This window comes from Lutjanus erythropterus, chromosome 15 (genome assembly GCF_056507025.1).
Source record: "Lutjanus erythropterus isolate fLutEry1 chromosome 15, fLutEry1.hap2, whole genome shotgun sequence".
Lineage (NCBI taxonomy): Eukaryota > Metazoa > Chordata > Actinopteri > Lutjaniformes > Lutjanidae > Lutjanus > Lutjanus erythropterus.
This window is the reverse complement of record NC_139331.1, coordinates 27,995,051-28,016,984: the sequence shown is the minus strand read 5'-3', so window position 1 is coordinate 28,016,984 and position 21,934 is coordinate 27,995,051. Positions and strand designations below refer to the sequence as shown.

At 40.2% G+C, this 21,934-nt stretch overlaps 1 protein-coding gene across 1 annotated transcript in view; it reads right to left on the bottom strand.

Annotated features, from left to right (window-relative positions):
* Nucleotides 1–21,934, bottom strand: part of mettl24 (methyltransferase like 24) — a 62,322-nt gene that overhangs the window by 2,682 nt on the left and 37,706 nt on the right. Inside the window, exons 3-4 of the mRNA XM_084737588.1 lie at nucleotides 16,555–16,688; nucleotides 7,046–7,271 (exon numbers count right to left, since the gene is read on the bottom strand). Of these exons, the coding sequence (XP_084593714.1) occupies nucleotides 7,046–7,271; nucleotides 16,555–16,688 (360 nt within the window). The remainder of the gene's footprint in view (nucleotides 1–7,045; nucleotides 7,272–16,554; nucleotides 16,689–21,934) is intronic.

Sequence of the window (21,934 nt, the reverse complement as noted above, 5' to 3'; positions counted from 1 at the left end):
GCAGTTTGCAAACACTTCGCTTCTCCCTTCCCTTCCAAACATGTAGGAGAAACTACAGTCACCATTAAACAAAGTAGCATAGAATGGAAGTGGACAGGATGTTCATTTCACACATGTGCCATGCCAAAATCAAGCAGCAACACTGGCCTGAAAAATGGAGCTGAAAAAAACAAAAACAAACAAACAAACAAACAAAAATAATAACTGCAGTACCTTGAACGGCCACGTATGGTTGGTTCTATAAGTGAGTCAATCCCCTCAGCAAGAAAGCAAATTAGGGTATTTCTCAACACTGGGAACTTTTCCTTTAAGCAGGTTTCAAGGACAAAATGAGTATTAGAGCATTTTTATTTTGATGAAGACACGTGTGCCAAACACATTTCACACATCACAGGTTTCTCTCACAAGAAGCTCCTGTAGAAAACATCAACTTGCGTTTAGTTTGAGCTAATTTTGCATCTTTAATTTTGAAACCCTTTAAACCATGTTGCACAGCTTTAGCTTTCAGCATCCTTTGTTAGGAAGCCTGATATTAAGACTCTGTAAGAACTACATTTCAAAAACAATCACAAACCATATTGCTCTCTATAATAATAGAGATCAGCCCTGCTGTAGCCTCTGTAGAATATTTTATGTAAAATGTCTCTGCAATCCACAGAAAATCCTGGCCTCCACTGCTGAGAAATTAATGTCAGATTGCTGCAGAGTCTTTATACCCAATGGGCAAATACTTCTCCTCCAAATGACTCATACAGTATGTGATCAAAATACACATGGTAATTATTTCTGTAAAGCATCCTCAGGATTAGGCAGCACGCTGGGACAAATTTTAATTTAGAGACGCTTTTGATGAAAAGTTGTCTGAGTCTTTGTAAACAAACAAGTTTGCTGATTTGAGAAAATAACTTTAAATGGAAGTTTACACTTTGGCTTGTTAATTGGCCTGAAATGTGTTTATTTCATGGTGAGCAAATCCCAGCTATTAACAAGACTTTTTTATTTACTGCTTTTGTTCCACACAATTGGTCTTGTCAGAATAATTCAACCGTTTTTTTTCCTTGTAAACCACAGAGCCAAACACCACAGCTTATCTGACCTTTATTATTAGGTTTTATGTGCTTTAATTAGTGAGCCTGCCGCCAGAGAGCAGATCACAATTAAAGATATTTAATTACACATCTGAGAGGTTTGCTGATTCTGGGCTTTTGGAAGCACTTCAACAACTGCTTTGACATCAGGGCAAAGCCTCGCGTGACACAAACATGCAGTATGAGCTGTCTTTGCATTCACTTGTATTATTTTTATGACTGCTCACTGCCAGTTCAAATCACCCTGGCTAAAGTGTCACATCTAAGTATATATGTCTTCACCACATTCTTTATGTACAATTGAGAAGCTAAAAAACAAACAAAACACAAAGTGTCACTGCTTTTAAGCCTGGATTATGATGCGGTTCTAGTATTAGCAATGTTAGTGCATTGGGCCGTGGGACCACCCCTTTGGTAAAGACTTAAATAACTTAAGAATAATTAATAATTAGAGCCTGAAAGTTTGCACATTTATTCACAGTCCCCAGAGGATGAAGCTTACTGACTGTGGTTATTCCCTAATCTAGTGGAACCAGCAAGTTAGCATTTTTACCGATCCACTGGAGTATTTTTACATCCGCAAGATGGACTGCAACAAATTTTGGTACAGGCATATGTTTCCACTGCATGGGACAGCTCAACTTACTCTTTTTTGGTTTTCTAATGTCGAAAGTTGTGGCTAGTATCTGTTTTTTTTTTTTTGTTTTGTTTTTTTTTTGGTATTACCTTGGTCAAGGTACCACCTGAGCCAATACTCAAACCGCTGACAATCAGACTGTTACATGGAGATGCTGCACAGTGACTACAAAGTGCGATTGCAATTTTTTAATCACTCGGCCCCAGTTAAAAGCCAAGGTTGTGGCATTGGGTGGGGACAGTAGGGACTTGCCCCTAACGGAGAATACTGAAATGGCCCAAGCAGTAACTTTGATCAAAAAATTTAAATATAACTACTGTACAAAATAATGTGTTTTTAAGTTTCTTCTTACTGACAATATATTTAATGTATAAATTAAGTGACTAGTGACAAATATAGTGAGTTATTCAGACCATCAAATGTGTCATATTGTAATCTGGACTGTGTGAAGTGTGTGAATGCACAGAGCCTGACACAAACGGAGTGAAAATCAAAGTGAATATACTCAAACCTTAGAAAGCGCATAATGGAGTACTTTCTAGTCCATTGTGCTAGATTAGTGGACCTTCCTCTGTGGAAGCGATGTGAGTGATGGAGCAGATGGAGGGTGAAACACGTTACTCATCTACAGATGGAGAAATCACAAGCTACACTTTTGGGACATCACTCATATTATATCTGGACAAAAATATATTGCACCAAGACTATGCATGCAGTCATGTAACAAAACTAGAATATGTGCGTGTGAAGGTGATTTATCTGCATATATGTGAGCAGAGCCTTGCACATCAAGTTTGCACAGGTTGCATGCTGTAATCTTAGTCAGCACTCCTCTTGCAGCCACACAACGTCTCTCCATCTCCTCTCACACTGTGCACCACAGTGTGCACGAAACTTCAGCTTTAATTATGGTTATGGAGACAATCTGTGTCTCTGTTGATCTGAAAATCTGTGACAACAGAAAACAGACAACCAGGCAGACATTGCAGAAGGAGAACAAGGCAGGGCGGTAGAGAACACAGCTTCAGCAGACTTCGTAGTGATGAGAAGACATAACCCGGTTTGTTTTGTCCATTCGACATGTGCGAACTGATTCATGAATCCCCGTTCCTGTTGTTGCTCCACCTGGGATATATTAATTGTCCCCATCATCCACAATAAGAAATTTCCGCCTTTGCAGCCCACAAAACCACACCACAGTCCGCTGATGAAGTGCAGACATTTCTGTTTGGTTGATCTCAAAAGGACAGGATATCCTCCACTGTTCCTGTGTGCTCGTGTTGTGTTTATATGATGATTGCACCTGGTGTTGTTATGACGATCAATTTGAGTTTAGTTGAGTGGAGCAGTGGTATGTATCCTACTGACTCTTCCTTGTGTCACCAGCAGGTTGGCCTTTGTGTTTCTGAGTAAAAAGTCTCCAAAAATATTGGACAGATTGCCAGAATAAAGTAGTACAGACATTCATGTTGCCCTCAGGTTGAATTGTAGGCATTGTATTGGAGGTGTGAAGTGGGAGAAGAGAGAGTTTGTAACTTTTTGTGTGTATACATCATTAAACGCGTTGAATCAGTGAGTATTTGTTCTTGTGAAGCTGGACAGCAACGCCATATCCTGTGTTTGACACATCCATAACTACAGTGGTGAACATTAGTGTGTTAGCATTGTCATTGTGAGCACATTAGCATGCCAATGTTAGCACAGAGCTACAGCCACAATAAAGGCAATAATGGCTGCAGACTCAATGTGTTGTGCTCATCCGTTAGTGTTAAATGATTGGCTACATCAAAGAACTGGATGAAAACGGTCCCCCTGTGTAGAAATCCAAAGATTTATTTTAGGTAACCACAACAATTCGAATGCATACGAGTGCAGGATAGTGTCTGTCACTCAGGAAATGAAAAGGCTCTTAGATGTATGTTGTTCTCGTTTTCTACCACTTAGGCCGTTCCTCAGTACAGCAGTGCTGTTGGGCAGTTCTGATGCTTTTGTATTGTCCAATTACCAACACAATCAATGGTCCAATATGCAGTTTCTTTCAATAAATGAGATGTGATTTCCTGCTCCTGACATTTGTCCCTGTGGTGTCTGCCGTCTCAGCTGGTCACCGGAGCTCTGGGAATGAGTCATCTGCGTAGTTTTTAACCAAGACAGATAAGAAATGCTGCATAAATGCATATTTCGACCTTTCCGAGTGGCTCTGTTTCTTCACTGCTGCCTTTCCTGTCACAGAGACTGGGCAGGAGCCTTTGAGAAGAAACTGTTCTGCTGCTGCTGCTGCTTGCTCCTCCGGCACACTATGTACTCACATTAAAACCTCATTACAAGAATGCACGCGTGGCTCTGCATTTAAAACAGGTGGATACTGTCATCTATGAAACAGCCACCCACATGAACACACACGCGCCAACGTGTAGTTGTTCATATGTTGTCTCACACTGAGTGGATATTAATATCTTCCCATGTCCCTCATATGAGGCAGTCTGTTTTGCTTTTGGCTTCAGAAAAGAAATGAAAAAGAGGACTGAAAAACTAGCTAAGCCCTGCACCACTGAGCAATCTGTTGCCTTCCTGTCCTGAATTAAACTTGCTTTGATTTAGCGCTTCATAAACAGTAAGTTAAATGTTATCTTATATAGTAAAAAAAAAGATTCATTAATTAGGTTAAGGTAATTTGTCTGGAGGAAATCATAACAAGCCCTGTTAGCAGCCCCTTAGTAACCACAATACACCCCATAATAGTAAAGTAAAATGAAAGGGTTTATCCCATTGACTCTACATAAAGATAGATCCACTTCCTCCCACTGAACAAACCAGAAGCCAAAACATCCTGGATACGAGCGCTGCCATCTTGGGCTGGTGACGCATTTGGAGACAGAATCTGCACAGTAGCGATCAGCGTTGGAGCCGCGGTATCGAGGTCCCTCCCACACAGCAGGCTGATTCAGTCGCGAGCAGTGCTCACTCAGCTCTGCTGCCAATCATGACATGAAACCCAGTTTTCATAGCATTAACTGCACAATTAAAATCAAACTGATCAGAAAAAAACTTAAACGGACCACAGCATGATAAGAACTACCTAAAATGATGACATTCTGCAGCCAGCCACCAGGAGGCGATCCAGATGTCCTGGCTTCACTTCTGGGGAGCTGTCACGTCGTCCATCTTTACACATGTCAATGGTTTATGCTCATGGGAGTGTGGATGTGTTCAGCAGACTTCATGGCAAACTGTCTCTCTTCCCATTTCAGTGGAAATTCATGAAGCCTCATTATGGGAAAAAAAATCATCCAGGGAATGAATGAATGAATGCTTTCAATTTCATGGTCGGTTTGGAGAGAGGCGATATTTGGCTTGAATAACCATGGTTTCCCATTAGAAAAGGCAGTCTGACAACAAAGTAATGTGGTGAAAATAGTCTAAATTTAGTTACACTTAAAGTGATATTGATTTTTTTTTTTTTTTTTTTTTTTTTAGGTGGGCCTTTTTCAGTTGACTAAAATACCTTTTCCTGCTGACCCTGTCCGCAGGAACTCATTGCTTAGCTTCTGTTCTTGTGCTCCTCTCTGCTTCTCCAAACTGGGGAAATGCTGACCGCACATCTACTATAGGTAACACACCGAATACTGATAAATACTTCATTTAACCCCACTTCAAATAATCCGAGCCGTCATTCTGATCAACCAATCATTGCAGCTCTATAACAAAGGAAGACAGCAGGGCACAATAATTTCCCAAACAGCAGGACATAAACTGCACCAATTTTCTCTAGAAGCGACCGTTTTTTATGCCATCAGGACATTCTGCAAGACACTATAATCACAGGAAAAGGAACTTTAATGGAATCCGGACATAAATTCAGCAGACTATGAATTGCCTGTAATCTATATGACTCTGTAAGAACTAAAGTTAAGTTTCCCTCTCACTGGCGTGAGACGAGCTGTGATTTTATTAGCTATATAAGAGAAGCTTGGCTTCTTTGACCTTGAATTATCATTCAGCCTGTTCCTAAACAGGCATGTTCACTGAATCTATAACTGTTTATTAGTATGCATGCTATCAGTGGGCTTGGTGTGTGTGTGTGTGTGTGTGTGTGTATGATTGATCTTGTATGCAGATCCCTATCTGATGAGGTGGAACACAATCCCTGGGGGGCTTTGAAGAGGTAACATTCAGCATGATAATATTTAAAGGAGGAAAACAAAATCATATATGGGAGTTTATCTGCCTGGAGCCCGAGACAGACAACAGAGGAATGAATCATGATGAGCTGGATTATATCGGGCTGCACAGGAAGGGGCCTGCGTTTGTATACACGCAGCACACACTCTTAGAAATGAAGGTGCTAACTAGAACCATAAAGGGTTCTTTGGCTGGTCTCCGTAAGAGAACCCCTTTTGGCTCCTGGTAGAGCCTTTTATAAAGGTTAGACTTGGAAACCTTTTAGAGAGTTCTATCTAGAACTCAACATAAAGGATTTCACATAGAACCACCTGTGAAAGGTTTCACACAAAACCCTCTCTGGGGGTTCTATCCAGAAACTTTCCACCTTTGAAGGGTCCTTACAAGATTCCATTCCGTGGGTTCTCCTGAGAACTTTTTTATTTCAAGGGTTTTATCTACAACACAGGGGGTTCTATCGGGAACCTTTTTTAAAAATGCCAAGGGGTTTATCTAAAACCCACCAACAAGGGTTCTATTGATAACTTTTTTGTTCCAAGGGGTTTGATCTAGAACACACTCAGGGGGTTCTACCAAGAACCATTGTATATTCCAAGAGTTTTATCTACAACTGACCAAGGGGGTTCTCCTAAGAAACTTTTTTGTTACAAGGGTTTTATTTAGAACACACCCAGGGGGTTCTACTGAGAACCTTTTTATATTCCAAGGGTTTTATCTAGAACAGACTCATAGGGTTCCACTGAGCACCTTTTTCATATTACAAGATTTTATCTAGATCTCACCCAGGGGGTTTTACCAAGAACCATTTTACATTATGGTACCGAGAACCCTTGACAAAAGAGTTCTTCAAGGATTCCAGCAATCCCTGAAGAGGTTCTCTTGGGTGAAAAAGGTTCTTGATGAAACCCTTAGTCTTATAAAGAACCCATGACAAACCCTTTCTTCAAATAAAGGGTTCTTCAGAAGCAAATGGTTCTAGGCAGAAGCTCAACCTCTCAGTTCCTCCCTTATTTTTAAGAGTGTAGCTGACATAGAAAAGAGAATCTCTTTCACACGGTTCCAGGAAGAAACCTTCACAAATTCAGATTATAACCAGAGAACGTTTCGTATACAATCCTCCTCACGTTCTACCTCTTACCTGTCTGTGTCCAAAGTCGTTGAGGATGGTGGCCAGCTTCTTCGTGCTGGCGTACTGGCGCTGGGCGACGATGGCCGGGTTGGGGTCCCTCCAGTCCACGGAGAGCCGGTGAAGCCACATGTCAGCCTGCTGCAGGTGAGGCTGCTTCAGACTAGGATCAAAGCAGTGGACCTCACATCCTGCTCTGGCCAGAGAACGTTCCAGGGACCGATCATCCGCCCCCAACCTGCACAGGACAAACACGGTGAGTCTGTCAGAGATAACGCCACGTTCTGAACCTCAAGACTTTGCTGGTTCAAACCAAAATATTATAAGTGATCCTGTTTACTTTGATCACATAGTCCCTGATTTAAATACAGTGTTTCCTACTTTATGTTATAGTTTAACATTGAGATTGTGACAAATCATTTGTAACATTGTAACGTCACTGAAACATTATAGTTACAATGTTACCATTAGTTCCCTTGCTGCACCATCGTTGAAATGTCAGAATGTAACAGGTGTTCTCTGGTATTTTTGCAATGTCTGTTCAATGTCCTCTGCATGACATTTCCTGTTGTTTATGTATTGACATTGGTGCAGCATTCCTAAAACATCACAGCATCTCCAAAAAGTTTTGGGAACTTCTGGACAATACACACACAACACTTTCGTTTGGTAGTTTGGTACAACATCACATGCTGCAAAAGTTATGTTGCAACTACGTTCCTGCAAACAACGTTTGTTAGTAGGCTGGTTGCTGCCTTATAATAATTAACAGAATTTGTTGTTGAGCATTAGAAGCATCCATGCAGCATTATCTAGTGTTTTCAAAATTAAAAAGTTAGTTAATTAAAAAGTTTATAACTTGACACAATGTGATTGGCTAGAATAAGCCAACAGGGATATGCATAAGGGTTATATAAGTTTCTTATTACAAAAATTTAGCACAATTTATCTATATCTTTTCCATATGAGTAGGATTTGTTCTTGTGGAACAATGAATGTCTGTAAGAAGAGAACAAGGTAATCCATGAAATAGATGTTTAGATATTTGATGAAAATCTAACCTTATTTTATGACTATCCATCCACTTATTAATGAGATATTTCAGTGTGAATCAAAGTGGTCGACTGACCAACAGACTGACTCTGGTAGAAAGGCTCAAAACCCAAAACAACAAATGGTTCATTTGAAATCAACGTTTGTTACTGGTACAGAAAATCGGGTATCGTATTACCACATGTATTGAGGGATGGATGGATGCAGCTTTATATCTTCAACACATCTGTAGCACATTCAGTGTGAGACACTGCTGCAGCTGCTAATAAGATCTGCTGCAGCTGACTGCGTGGCAGTGGGTCAGATTTCACTGGAAATCTAATAAATGGCTTGTCAACTCAAAATAAAACCATCCACTTCCCTGTCAGACTATCACCTGATAGTAGTGAGGGTAATTGCTTACGAGCAGAGAAAAGGATGAGGGCTTCCTGTTTTACTCCGCTGTAAACTGAGCTAAAACTTTAAAACAAACATGCATCATTATTACTGTATGTTAAAGGGAAAATGTTTAATTGGAGACCTAATTATCTTCTTTGTCACATGAAGTAACAAGGTTTATGACAAAAGTCGACTAACTGACTATTAAATTAATCCAACTATTGTGATAACTGATTAATCACTTAATTAACAAATTAATTGATTAAATCAAAATACTGATCAACATTTTTACCATTTTGTGTTATTTTAAGAACCAAATCACTAATTGTTAATTGAGAAAATTAGCCACAGATTCACTGAAAATGAAAATAATCGTTGGTTGCAGCTCTGCAGACGAGCTACATATCAAACAATCACTGTGATCATGACTGTAAACACCAATTCACTCCCTCAAATTAAAAGTTTATTGTAAAGAACTTTCACGCAAAACTTTTAATGTGTTCTGTGAATAATTTTGAGCTGTTTTTGAATTCAAGTCGTATTTGAGTCCATTAGTTTTCCATACAGTGAATTCCAACAACCACGACTCTTTTGTAGAATTTATTAGAAATGCAGCAAGTGTCCACAAAAAAAGGAAGGGTCGTAAGAGAGTTCAACTTTCAGACAATGCATGCTGGGAAGTCTGCTGATATGCTGTGCCTGCACTGTTAAAATAAACGTTGCTGCACTGTCAGATGACGGAGGATGTTCCTCTGGACAGCAGCTTCCTTCACAACCTGCATGTGAAGATACGCCTCACAACAGTAACAGCCAATTTAAATTTATGATGATAGGCTTTGTGTGTAAATTTCCAATTATATTATCATTATAAATGCAGTCAAACAGTATGATGTCAATGTAATTATGAAACAGAATGTATTGTCCAAACTCAAAATGTCCCCAAACTAATGAAATATACAGTAAATACTGAGAAACTCTGGTTTGGATAACAGCAAACTAACTGCACAACATCTACAACAGGTGTGGACACTCAGTAAGCATGTTCTTAACTAAGAGAAGATAAAAATTACAACCATTCTTTTTAGTTAATTCACATATCAATATATGTATGTATGTGCTAAATGATCACTGTATATGTTGTATAATTGATCTTGAACAAATTCAGCTACACACATTTTAGTAAAATGAACTCAAAAATCAAAAAGTTTTGACATAAAACAACTGTGTCAAGTGAACATGAAGTTTTCAGGTCATTTTGACAGGCCTGGACATTTGTGTGGACTTTACACCACTTGACCTGCCCTGCTTAAAAGCCAAAAGATCAATAATAAAAAAAGAAGCTTTTTGCCAGAAGGTACTAGTCGTCTCTTTTGCTCTGCTCCTTTACCTCGCCTTCTCCAGCGGTTTGCTGCTTCTCCATTATGAATCATGACGCGTAAATCTAAGCAGACTGACACATTTCTCTCTATTGCTCTCTCTTTTATGCTTCCCCCTCACTGTCCTACTGCTATTCTTTCTTCTCTTCTCTCTGCAGTTTTCTCCTTTTCTTCCTCTCTCAGTCGCTGTCTCCACGTTCCCTCATGTCTAGTTTGTGCTGCGGCTGTATTCTGTAATTGCGGCACAGGGAGTACATTTCATAGCGCAGTCTTTTACAGATGAGGCACCGGGTCCCTGAATGCATCCCGCCAGCAGGCAGGCAGATGAGAGATGAGTGTATGGGAAAGATTGAGACGCTACTAGACGTCTCTTTTTAGCGCACTAAATGTTTTAAATATTTCAGAGAGTTTCCCAGGCTCCGGTACAGTGCTTTGGTTAGCAATTACTGCAGTGACACTTTTAGACCAGCGGTTCTCAATCTTTTCAAGCCGCGACCCCTCCAAATTACATCACTGGTACAGGAATTCCCTAGTCTAAAATACAGCCCTCATTTCCCATCATGCCAAATGCTGAACTGGGTAGTTTGTTCATTTTGCTGTTCCTTTTTTCTACTGTTTGTGTCAGAACATGTTCCGATAAAGTTGGGACAGATGCATGTATACAGCTGTGTTTATTAACACTCGGTAAGTGTTTGGGATTTGACGACACTAATTGTTGTTTTAGGAGCGAAATTCTTTCCCATCCTTGCTTGATAAACAACTTCAGTTGCTCAATAGCTTCATAACGCACCACGCGTTTTCAGTGTGAGACAGGTCTGGACTGCAGGCAGGTCAGTCCGGTATCTGAACTGTTTAACTATGAAGCCACACCACATGCAGAATGTGTCTTGCTGAAACAAGCAGGGACGTCTCTGGAAAAGACCAAAACCTGTATGAACCTTTCAGCATCAATGAGGCCTTCACAACTTGCGTTTATAGATGCAGCGACAAACTGCGTTTACTGGTTTTCCGTTCCTGAGTGTGAGTCTTTAATGCAGTTTTTAATGCAACGCTGCCTGACGGGTCAAAGGTCAGAAATTTCTCCAGATCTTCTTAATCTTTTAATGATATTGTGGATTGTAGAAGGTGGAGAAACGTTCTTAAACTGTTGGATTATTTGCCTATGCAGTTATGCAGTTGTTACTGTCACCTGTTACCAGTTAACCTGTTTACCTGCTGAAGGTATCAAACAGGTGTGCTGTGCTTCTTGCTGCAATATGTTATTTTATTCTCTACAACCGTCTGCTAAGTGCCAGAAATCATCCTGCGACCCCCAGGTTGAGAACCACTGCTGTTAGATGAGGGATTTTACTCATGGATCCTTATAGATGACCATGCTGCTGAAGGAGGGTTTCTACTGGCTGTAATATCCTCTGTCATGAGACTCCAGAGAGCAGGAGGGGTAGCATGCTGTTGACTGTGATGTCATGGCAGTCAGACAGCCAGATGTGTGGATGTGATGGGTCACAAACACCTAGTGGGTTATAAATCTGAACCATTATGTCAACAGCCTGTCTGGATGTTGTGAGCCTCAGAGGCGAGGCGAGGCAAACAAACGCAGGGTGGGCCGGGAAACTATCTGCTGTCTGGTCATCTCCTCTCTACCCTCATACCTTCTCTTCACTTTGTGTCTCTCCGTCTACATCCTCGCCCTCTCTTCCTCCACATACCCCCCCCTCCTTCATCTCACATTAGCATATGCATGATCAATGAGTGATGAGGTGCAGGTATTTTTTATTCCCTTGCTGTGCTTTAGCCTATATAAGTGCTCTAAATTTGAATAACTGCCCGTGAAGGAAGATGTCACGAGTGGACAAAGAACAAAAGACTCTCTTCTGCGCTTCTTGGGCACGTTCAAGATAAGAGAGACGATGTACATTAAAAAGTCGGACAGCCTTTGCTGGACTTATCGTCCGCCACCATGTCCCTCCGGGCGAAAAATGAGACGGTGGTTAGTTGAGGGAATCCAGTTTGCAACTACAAAGACATCTAAGAGTGGAACCAAGAAGAGAGGCCCCAATTCGCTCACATGTACATTTTACTTGTCAGAGAAGGAAAACCACCACTGTAATTAATAACATTAATCATGGCAGAGTTCCAAGTAAGACATTCCAGGGAGCCAGTGTGCATAATAAGCCTTTTTCACTGCAGACAGTTTGACTTATCATAGTAGCCTGAGCGCAGGTGTTACTAACAACACGATGTTGGCTTCGTTATATTCAAGTGTTCGAGTAAGACATGACAGCGTGATGGTGAGCCAGTATCCCCTGTGCTAGGTACCTAAAACCAAAGAAGCTGAATGGAATTCAGCCGTCGCTAATTTGATCATTTACACCTCCTGTGAGGGCACATTCACACATGTGCAAACACTAACACATCTTCATCCTGAGGCTGACACCTCACATCTGTATCCACTATTATAATTCTTAGACACTTGTGGGTTTTTTTTGTTTTTTCTTTTGGTTCAACAGCTTATAAAAACTTAGTCTCGGGTTCTTTAATTTATTGGAAGTTGCACATAGCAGCTTTTAGACATTTTTCTCTTGTTTGCTAGCAGACTTAGAGTGACAAGAGGCACCGTCACACAATACAAGTCAATGGAGAGCCATGGATTGAAGCACAAGGTACCCTTGAGTGGCTGTATCTGATGTGACCAGAAAAAAACAGTGTGAAAACATTTCAGTTTCATTAATTTAATTCTAACAGTGAAGACATAACTTTAGAAACTGACAAAACAATTTAACAGTAGCCACAATGCAACATTAATACCAGTAATTATTCTTATGATTATTTTTATTTCCTCATTTTTCTTCCGGGAGGGTAAAAAGAACAAATGGACAGCGACTGTTTCCAGTATCTATACAGTGAATATTCCGGTTGTTGCTGTACCAGCAGCATCAGTCAGATGATTCATCTTCTCAGTCTTTGATTGCAGCGAGCGTCTGCACCGTTACTACATGAGGAGAAAAAATAATTTTATGATCAAAAAGACGGACTCGGAGATTGAAATCAGTGTGAGAGGAGAAAGATGGAGGAGGATGAGAGAGAGGAGTTCGAGTACGAGAGGTGAAAGGTGGGTAATTGGTCTTTCATGTGGAAAAACATCCTGCAAACACCCCCCCCCACCCCACACACACACACACACACAGACACACTCTGTCCACCACCATGTGACAGACCAATCAGAGAACAGCTGCTCGTCCTGTCCAGGCGCAGCCATCCACGGCTCGTTAAACAGCATGCAAATGAGACGTATCGCCCGCACACACACACACACACACACACACACACACACACACACACACACACACACACACAAATATGCGCGCAAGAATACACACACACAAGTCTCCACACTCAGTGCACTGAATTCAACAGTGTATACACAGACAGACACACACGCTCACAAACACACAATTGATAGTATTTGACGTTTCTATTAGAGCCGGTGTTGATGTGCAGCAGTGGATTGTAATGGAGGGTTTTGTGAGTCTCCTGCACAGCAGAGCAGAAGCCTCCAGAGAATGAGATACTCAGCATACCTGGCATAGATTCAAGAGTATGGCCAGGGATCTGTGTGTGTGTGTGTGTGTGTGTGTGTGTGTGTGTGTGTGTGTGTGTGTGTGTGTGTGTGTGTGTGTGTGTGTGTGTGTGTGTGTGTGTGTGTGTGTGTGTGTGTGTGTGTGTGCGTGCACTATGAATCTAGGTCAGACAGGGGACACAGGGAAGAGAAGATCACTTGGTGTATGGAGAAAACTTCAGGGAGCAATTTGACTTGTTTAAAGGATAACTTTTCAAACAGAAGCCGCTTTACAGAAACTTCTTCTTTTAAGTTTTAAGTTAAGATAAGATAGAAGAGCTAAAATAGAATTTTTCTAAATTTAAATTCAATTTACATTGAAACACACAAAAAAGTAACAAAAACAACAATGCACATCAAGACAGATGAGTTGGGCGTTTCTCTAACATCTGTAGAAAAATCCTAAAATCTTCTTTTTCGGAAATTTAAAAACACTACTACTACTACTGTTAGCTTACACTACCATTAGCTAGGGTTAGTTTGTTAGTAAGTTAGCTATTAGGACAATTTAATGGCAATCCTGCAAACGTTGGGAGAATTTATTTAAGATTTTGGATAGTTAAGATGCTGGTGTAATGCATTGTTCTTATCTAAAGGCTGACTTATGGGAACTGTTCATCTGTAAATCAGTCCTAACCCTAAATTAGCTAAAAAGAATATATATATATTCTGGTCAGCCTGCTCATAATTACTTGGCAGAGAAGCTCTAGTCATTTTAAAAGTTAAACCTCCTCAAGTTTAAGTTAATTCTGGATCACACAAATTAGAGTTTTTGGTGCAACAGAATTATATTTAACCTAGGATTAGAGTCAAAGACATAAACTGAGGTTTAAATCTAATTTTTGTTCATTTTAATCTCATTTGGAGCAACATAATTTAAAGTTAAACCATGATTTAATAAGGTTTCAAGATTAATCCTTGCTGATGCAACACAGCCTCCCGGTATCACAGAATACTTTGTCTCTTGCCATAAACCGCCATTCATATTTTTTTTCCCAATTTAGGTCCCACATCGTAAAGGCTGTGACTTAGGCACTGCAAAGTCACTTAGACACATAAGATAGGGAAATTAGGTGCAGGACTTATACTTAGATACTTAGGAACTTTCTGTTTTTCATAGAATTTCATTTTTTAGCTTGACTCACCATTACTGCATTAGCCAGAGTTGGGGGGGGGGGGGGGGGGGGGGGGGGGGGTGACTTAGCGTAAATTGAAGTCATTCCAGAGGTCTTAACAGATCAGTTAGATAGAAGAAAAATGGTAATGCAGCTTTTGAAAAAAACAAATCTGAGCCGTGAGTCACATTTTCCCAAGCTGATATTGAGGTCAAATGTTAAAATGTTTGCATAAATCACAGAGAGGACGCATAATAACATTCCTTTTATTTCTGGTGCATGTCCATGTTGCTTGTCTGCATGAGTGACTCCCCATCAGTCAGCCAGAGGATATCAGGTATGTTTTCCTCCAGTCTCTCCGTTTGACCCCTGACCCCTTCTCCACGAAGAGGCAGGAAGCCAGACTCCCTCCCTCCAGCAGCAGTATCTGTGCCCTGGCTGTCTTAATGCCCGCACACCTGTGCTGTCTCTCAACAGTCAAATTAATAAGCTCCTCTCCCCTACAGAAAAAAAAAAAAAAAAAAATCCCTCCAGCCCTCTGCACCACTTCGGCACAGCGGGGCAGAAACCTGGCCGAGCCGATCCACGACACAAAGCCAACTGGGAGTGATTGACTCTCCAATCTTAAGAAGGTCAAATACCTTGGTGGCCTGGTCGACTGGATTCAAGATTACGTGCCACTCAAGGAGAGGAAGCAGAGGTGGTGTGGAGGTGACGTTCCAGGTTCGATGTTGGATGCACAGTTCAGGCACAGAGAGGATTTATCTTTACGATTATTAAACCATAATTTGACCAGTTAACACTGAAATGCAGAGGAGACAAAAGTTCACACAATCTGTGCTCAAGTAAAAGTACAGATACTTGTGTAAAAAAAAAAATACCACTCTGATAAAAGTAGAAGTATGGATTCAACTTCTTCACTCAAGTCAGTTACAGGCTTTGAAATGTCATTTTTGCTTTGTTAAGTTTGTTTCATCTTGTTACGTCATTTTTGTCTTGTTACGTCTTTTATGTCATTTTACAGCATTTTTGTCTTGTTGCATCCTTTATGCAATTTTTGTCTTGCTATGTCTTTTATGTTGTGTTCTAATTGTTACATCTTGTTAGGTCTTGTTCCTTTTGTTACGTTTTACAGCATTTTTGTGTTGTTACCTCTTTTAGTCTTTCGTCGGTGCACAATTATGCAAAATAAAAATAATCACTAACCTCCTCAAATGCTTTAAAACTAAAGTAATACACCTATTTTGAGTAGAAATCACAGATATTTGTGTTAAAATGTAGGCAGAAAAAGTAAAAGTTTTCACAAAAATACTTGAGCACAGTAATGAAGTTGAAATTATACTTCATTATGTCTCTCCTTTGCTCTTATCCAAGTGTTTCTCAACAAATTAAAAAGAAATATCTGCATAAGAACTTCTACCTGGCCCTGAAACTGCCAGCCGAATACCTCAACTTTGTCAGAGAAAGACAGATCCAGAATAAATACAGGCTCCGTGACCAATTAGTCATTGAAATGGGAGGACATAGAAAGACAAGGCTAACAGGGGACATGGAGACAGAGATACTCCTCCTCCTCCATTGTGTGGAAAATAGGCCTCAGTCTTTGATGAAATAGAGAGAGAAAAACCTGAATTTCTCCTCAATCCGAATTGTCATGGATGACACAACAACAGCAGCAATTATGAGTAGATATATCACAGGCTGTCACAGAAGCAGATGCTCTGAATAAGTGTCGCATCTGCAGATAACTCACTGACTGTCTGCAAATTAATGTTGTGCACAATCCTGTTGCTCTACAGATGCTGCAGATGACAGCTTGTCTCTAAGCTAGTGTACAGGCTGCAGACTTGTTTTGTATAAGTGATTACAATCAGGAGTAGATTTGTGTTAGAACACAGGTTAATGTCTGACATGTGATGATGAGGGTAAAGATTCAAATTAGGTAATGAAAGGCATAAGTGAGCGTTTGTCTGTACGCACCCGAAAGAGTAAACTCTGCAGTGTTTGCTTTGTATTCTGTGGGTCAGGCTGTACTTTGGGTCCAGACATGCAGCCCAGGCACGACTGGTCCCCTGCTGAGCAGCTTCCTCGCCGGTCAACGACGCACACGACACCTGGACACATAAAAACATGCACATGTTATAAGGGACACTTCTGATGACGAGGACTATCTTCTAGTCATGTTTATGTCCAGATGAGACCACGCTCATGGTTCTGCTCTTATCTAACAGAAAGAACTAACTAACTAACACCACTTCCTGTCAGGATATACGACGAGCAATGTCGCAGCAGCACATCTTGTGATTCGTCCTTCTGCAGATGGATGAGGTAAGTGTCTACGTTTTTTCTAAGGGATAATTTACAGTGAGCACGTCTTTATTTGGATGATGTAAGACCCCTCTGGTGCCTGCATCATCCTGCCAAGGTTTATTTCACAATAATGAACTACTCACTGTACATTATCCCCTTAATTACATGGTTATTTACATAAAAAACACAATTTGACACAAAATATTCATTTTAGAGTGATTTTATGGATTCAAAAGATTGTATTGCGCTTCCAGAGTCTTTGATCAAAACTGCATACATAACAATAGTCTGCTATACCGAAATAACAGACCTTAGGCTGCTATAATTGACCAGTCAGAATCAAGTATTTCAATGTGAAAGCCATGTGATAATTATTCATAAGTAGTGTCATTTTCTTAGATTAGCCTTGTTTCTATGTAATCTGGGGACAGTTTACTTGTAAGTTCCCAGCAGCTTCCTGTTCTCCTTCCAACCTCGTCCTTTTTCAGAATATTTCCATAAGAAGGCTGCTGTGGATCATATTAAAGGCGCTGCGTCTTAACTTTGTTATTAAGTCTTTTTGATGAGGGGAAACAGAAACGTCAAGGACATCAGTGTCAGTTTTGACCAGATAAAATAGGTTGGAGGTGAAGCAATGAGCGGGTGAGCGATTTTTCGAACAAGTGACCCATCCTTTAGCCTGTTCCCTGATGGATGGAGCAGGCTGGGACGTCCTCTCAGGAAAAAACTGGAACGATCAGCTTGCTCTTTCGCATTGCTTCCAGTTAGGAAGTGGTGTCAGACTGTAGTTGCTGATGGTACTCAGTCAAGCCATTTCACCTTTAGAAATAGGTTGCCACATGGGCTTATCCTAGATTCGTTGCTGCTTACATTTCACATAAATAACATAATTTTTACCAATCAGTACCTCAGTGTACATTTTTTTTTGCTGATGATACAATTTTATAATCCCCAGGCTCCAAACCAGCCCAGGCTCTGACCCATCTTCAGTCTGCCTTTGATGCTTTTCCAGTTGATCCTGCCTTTGTCCTCCAGTTTTCACTCCAATGCTGCTCCAATAACAGGTGAGCAAACTTGGTTCCTTGGCCAACCTTCTCCTTTCCTGTTTCCTGTATTCAGGATATGCTATGCACTAGGCTCATCTATGATGCAAACCAAATTTTGAAGATGGTTAAAAGATGTTAGGGACCTGTTGGAGCGACATATTCTCACATCTTAAGTTAGCTAAGGTTAGCAAAACTGATGCTAATCTACATTAATTATTAGTTGGCTAACTAATTAGCAGTTTTCTAACATTAGCTTCCTTAAATCTACTACAAGGGATTTTAATTTTCTGTAGATTTTGAAGACCCTTGTTGACAAAAGAGGTAAAGTTTCCACTGATAACCACTTAATTCTATGTCAAATAAAATCCTAGCAATAAAAATCTCCCCCTTCTTCCTTTAAACTAACTAATATACCGTTCACTGTAACTTTGAAAACGTAAACACAGGCTCGTTTCATCTTATTTCACAGAGAATCTGACGCGGTGGCAGCCATTAAGAATAACTGCACAGAAATATCCGATCTTCTCCCTGATGGTCTCATTAACTTATGTAGGTCATATAGAGATATCTGTATTAAACTTTTTTTTTGTACTTTTTCATAACCAGTCAAAAACTCCTCGTAATATGTTTGGGATGCTGACAAGTTTGCTCAACTAAAAAAAGGGGAAGGACCCTCGAAGGATCAGTTATCACTCCTTTATCACAGACTAGTTTTAAATGCAGAGAGGTACTTGTTATTCTCCACCTCCACCAGTGATTCTAACTATCCTGCAATTAAAACTTAACATGACGCCAGTATTACTCCTGCTGAGTCATGAAAAAATACTTTTGAGATTCATATTCAACATTTGGCTCAAAAATGAAAAATCAAACTAGGCTTCTTGTATAGAATTAAAGAATATCCGTCTTCTTTCAACTGTGAAACTACTGTGCAGTCGGCCTTCACATCTGTCCTTGACAATGAAGATATTCTTACACTTTATCACCAAGAACAACCTTAGTACTCATCATTGTTCTCTTTGTCAGGACTAGATGGACTGGAAACAACCATCTGTTATTCATTTATAAAGCTCTACTGTTGAAGTTTCCAAACAAATTCACGTCTCTTCTCTTAATTAAATCTAGTAACTACAGTACATGATCCAGTAGTTACTTAACCTCACCTTGTACACACCAGGTATATTCCAGGTACTATAGGTACTTTTTAAACAGAGATTTTAAAGCTGATGTTTTTATGATTCCTTGTTTATTGTATTTTCTGTGTGTTTGTGTTGTTTCTGTTTGCTTCTCAGGTTCGTCTCGGACAAGGGATCTTAATCTCACTGAGACTGCTGGATTAAATAAAGGTAAAACATATTAAATAAAAAGTTCTCTGGCTCAAACTGAGACTCCGGTATTGCAAATATAGTGTACGATCTGAACAAAACAAGCACTATACTGGGAAACGAATGTTTTTTTTTCCACTAGAAAAATGAGTTTTATTGTCTTTTGACTTTCTACAGTGTTAACACAATACTTCTGTTCTCAAAGAGCTGTAGAGAGCATCATGCATCACCCTGTAAGCCACAAGGACAGAGCTCAGCGCTGCACACAAAGCAAATATTACAGCAAATGTAAGTCTTTAAAACTACGTCAACAACAGCAAACCGCCAAGGCCACGTACGAGTCATTTCCTGTATGTATATATATGATTTGTAACTCCATATACTGTAACTTTGGCATATATGAGTTGAACCAGGCACGGCCAGGACAGCAGAGTTTGTGTTCTTAAGCTTTAGACAAATTTTGTTCTGGCTTGTTGACATTTGTATTTGTCACACAGGACAATAAATCGAGTGTCGGGGAGTTTTAAACAATCACACCAGCATTTAAAAGTCGAGAGTGGCAGCTTGGCTGACACGCTGCGAACTGTCCCGATGTGATGAACATCTTTTCCTCCAAATATCTTAACACAAATGCTATAAATCACCAGGAACCGCTACTGAGTTTGACCCTGGGCTAGTGTGTATTTAGGCCTCAGTGTTGAACTGTGATATGCATGCTGTTCATCAAGATGCACAGCTGGAGCTGATGCATTGGCAGCACTGCCAAGTCTCTCAGCAGTGGAATGAGAGGACGGGGGAGTGAAAGAAAAATGATAAAAACAGAGGGGAGACTGTTAATTCCTACTTTAAATATTTTATATGCTGAAACATCCAGAATGTGAGAGCAGATTGGTCTTTTTCAATTCAGCAAACAAACTTTGTGAAGACCTGTTTACAATATCCCATGCGTAAAATTCAACCACTTAGCAGGCAAACTGTTTGTGATGTGTCATTTAAATATTTAAATGACTGAATACAGATCTTAACTGTGGTATCTGTCTGACAGCTTTCTCACAAAATTTCAGTTATGTTGACAAAGAGAAAGTGACTACAATGAATCAACTGAGCATTCATAAGTCCAGCCGCTTTTCACTCTGTTTGGTAAGTTGTTGCTGATGGTACACAGTCAAGCCATTTTACCTTTAGAAATAGATATCTACAGGGGCCTATCCTTGTTCCCTTGCTATTTACATTGTACATAAATAACATAATTCTTACTAATCAATACTTCAATGTACATTTTTTTGCTGATGATACAATTTTGTATTCCTCAGGCCCCAAACCAGCCCAGCTCTGACCCGTCTTCAGTCTGTTTTTGATGCTTTTCCAGTTGACCCTTCCTTGGTCCTCCCTTTTCGCTCTGTGCTCCAATGACAGTTCAGCAAACTTGATTCCTTGGTTAACTTTCTTTCATCCTGTTTCCTGTACTTAGATATGCTATGTGCTGTGTTGAAAAGAAAAGAAAATTTTGAAGATGGTTAAAAGATGTTGCTGGCGGATCTGTAAAAGTGACATATATTCTCATTGTAAGTTAGCTAATTTTAGCAAAATGTTAGCTAATTAATTCGCCAATCTAAATCAATCAGTAGCTATTTAGTTGCCCAGCGTTTGCTAAAATTATGTAACTTAAGATATGTGCAACATGTCACTTTTATAGTAAAAGGAGAAAGTTGACTGAGGTACCAAGTTTGCTCAGCTGTTATTGGAGCACAGTGCAAAAGGCAAAAGGGGGCGGGACTTAGGAAGGGTCAGTCAGCTCACTTGAGATGAACTGCGCCTCCCCTAGAAACTGGACAAGATTAAGCGGCTGCAGCAGGAGGGCAGTGACAAAAAGCTGCAGTCAAGACGGACGATTGATTCTGCACAGGCCTGATGAATCTTGAACGAGCCTGTAGCCCCTTAAATGTAAGTTCTGCCACTAGGCGTCTCTCCATCAAAACAATAACAAAAGACGACATTTGATGACATCAAATGGGAAACTTAAGAAATTACTCAGTCCAGCAGAGCAGGCATGATGGGAAATGTGGGCTGTCCAGATATGTCTACATTCAAAAATACCATTTTAACACCCCCGCTTTCCCAGAAAACCTTGAGGAACTCTTTATTCCAAAAAGAGTTTTTAGGTTCTTAAGAAGCAAATGGTGGAATCTCAGCCTTCAGGAAGAACCTTTACTATTAACATGTAGCATATGTTCAGCTTCATGGTGAAATAACCCAAGCACGACCCTGAATTCTTCATTACATCTCTTCTTTGAAACTGAAGTTTTGAAGCATGTACCTGTATAAACTGTGTACACACACACACAGTAAACACATGTATACATGTCAGTGTGTTGGTTTTGTGCAGTGCATCTGCAATCTGCTCTACAAATGACTAAGCCTCGGCGCAGGAGCGGCTGCTCAAATGTTTGCTGTCTGGCTGCTTTAAGCTCCGTCTGCTGCAGAGATTCAGTTTGTAGAGAACACAAAAATATTGGCTCAGACATGATGAAACATAAATCTGTGGCTCTACTGTACACTATTTACATCTAAACACGACAAAATGTGTATAAATGTGTGCCTTATTGTACTGCCCACTGTGTATTATATACACGAAAACTTTTCAGTGTTCGCTCAGGTTAATTGAAATGAAGAAAAATG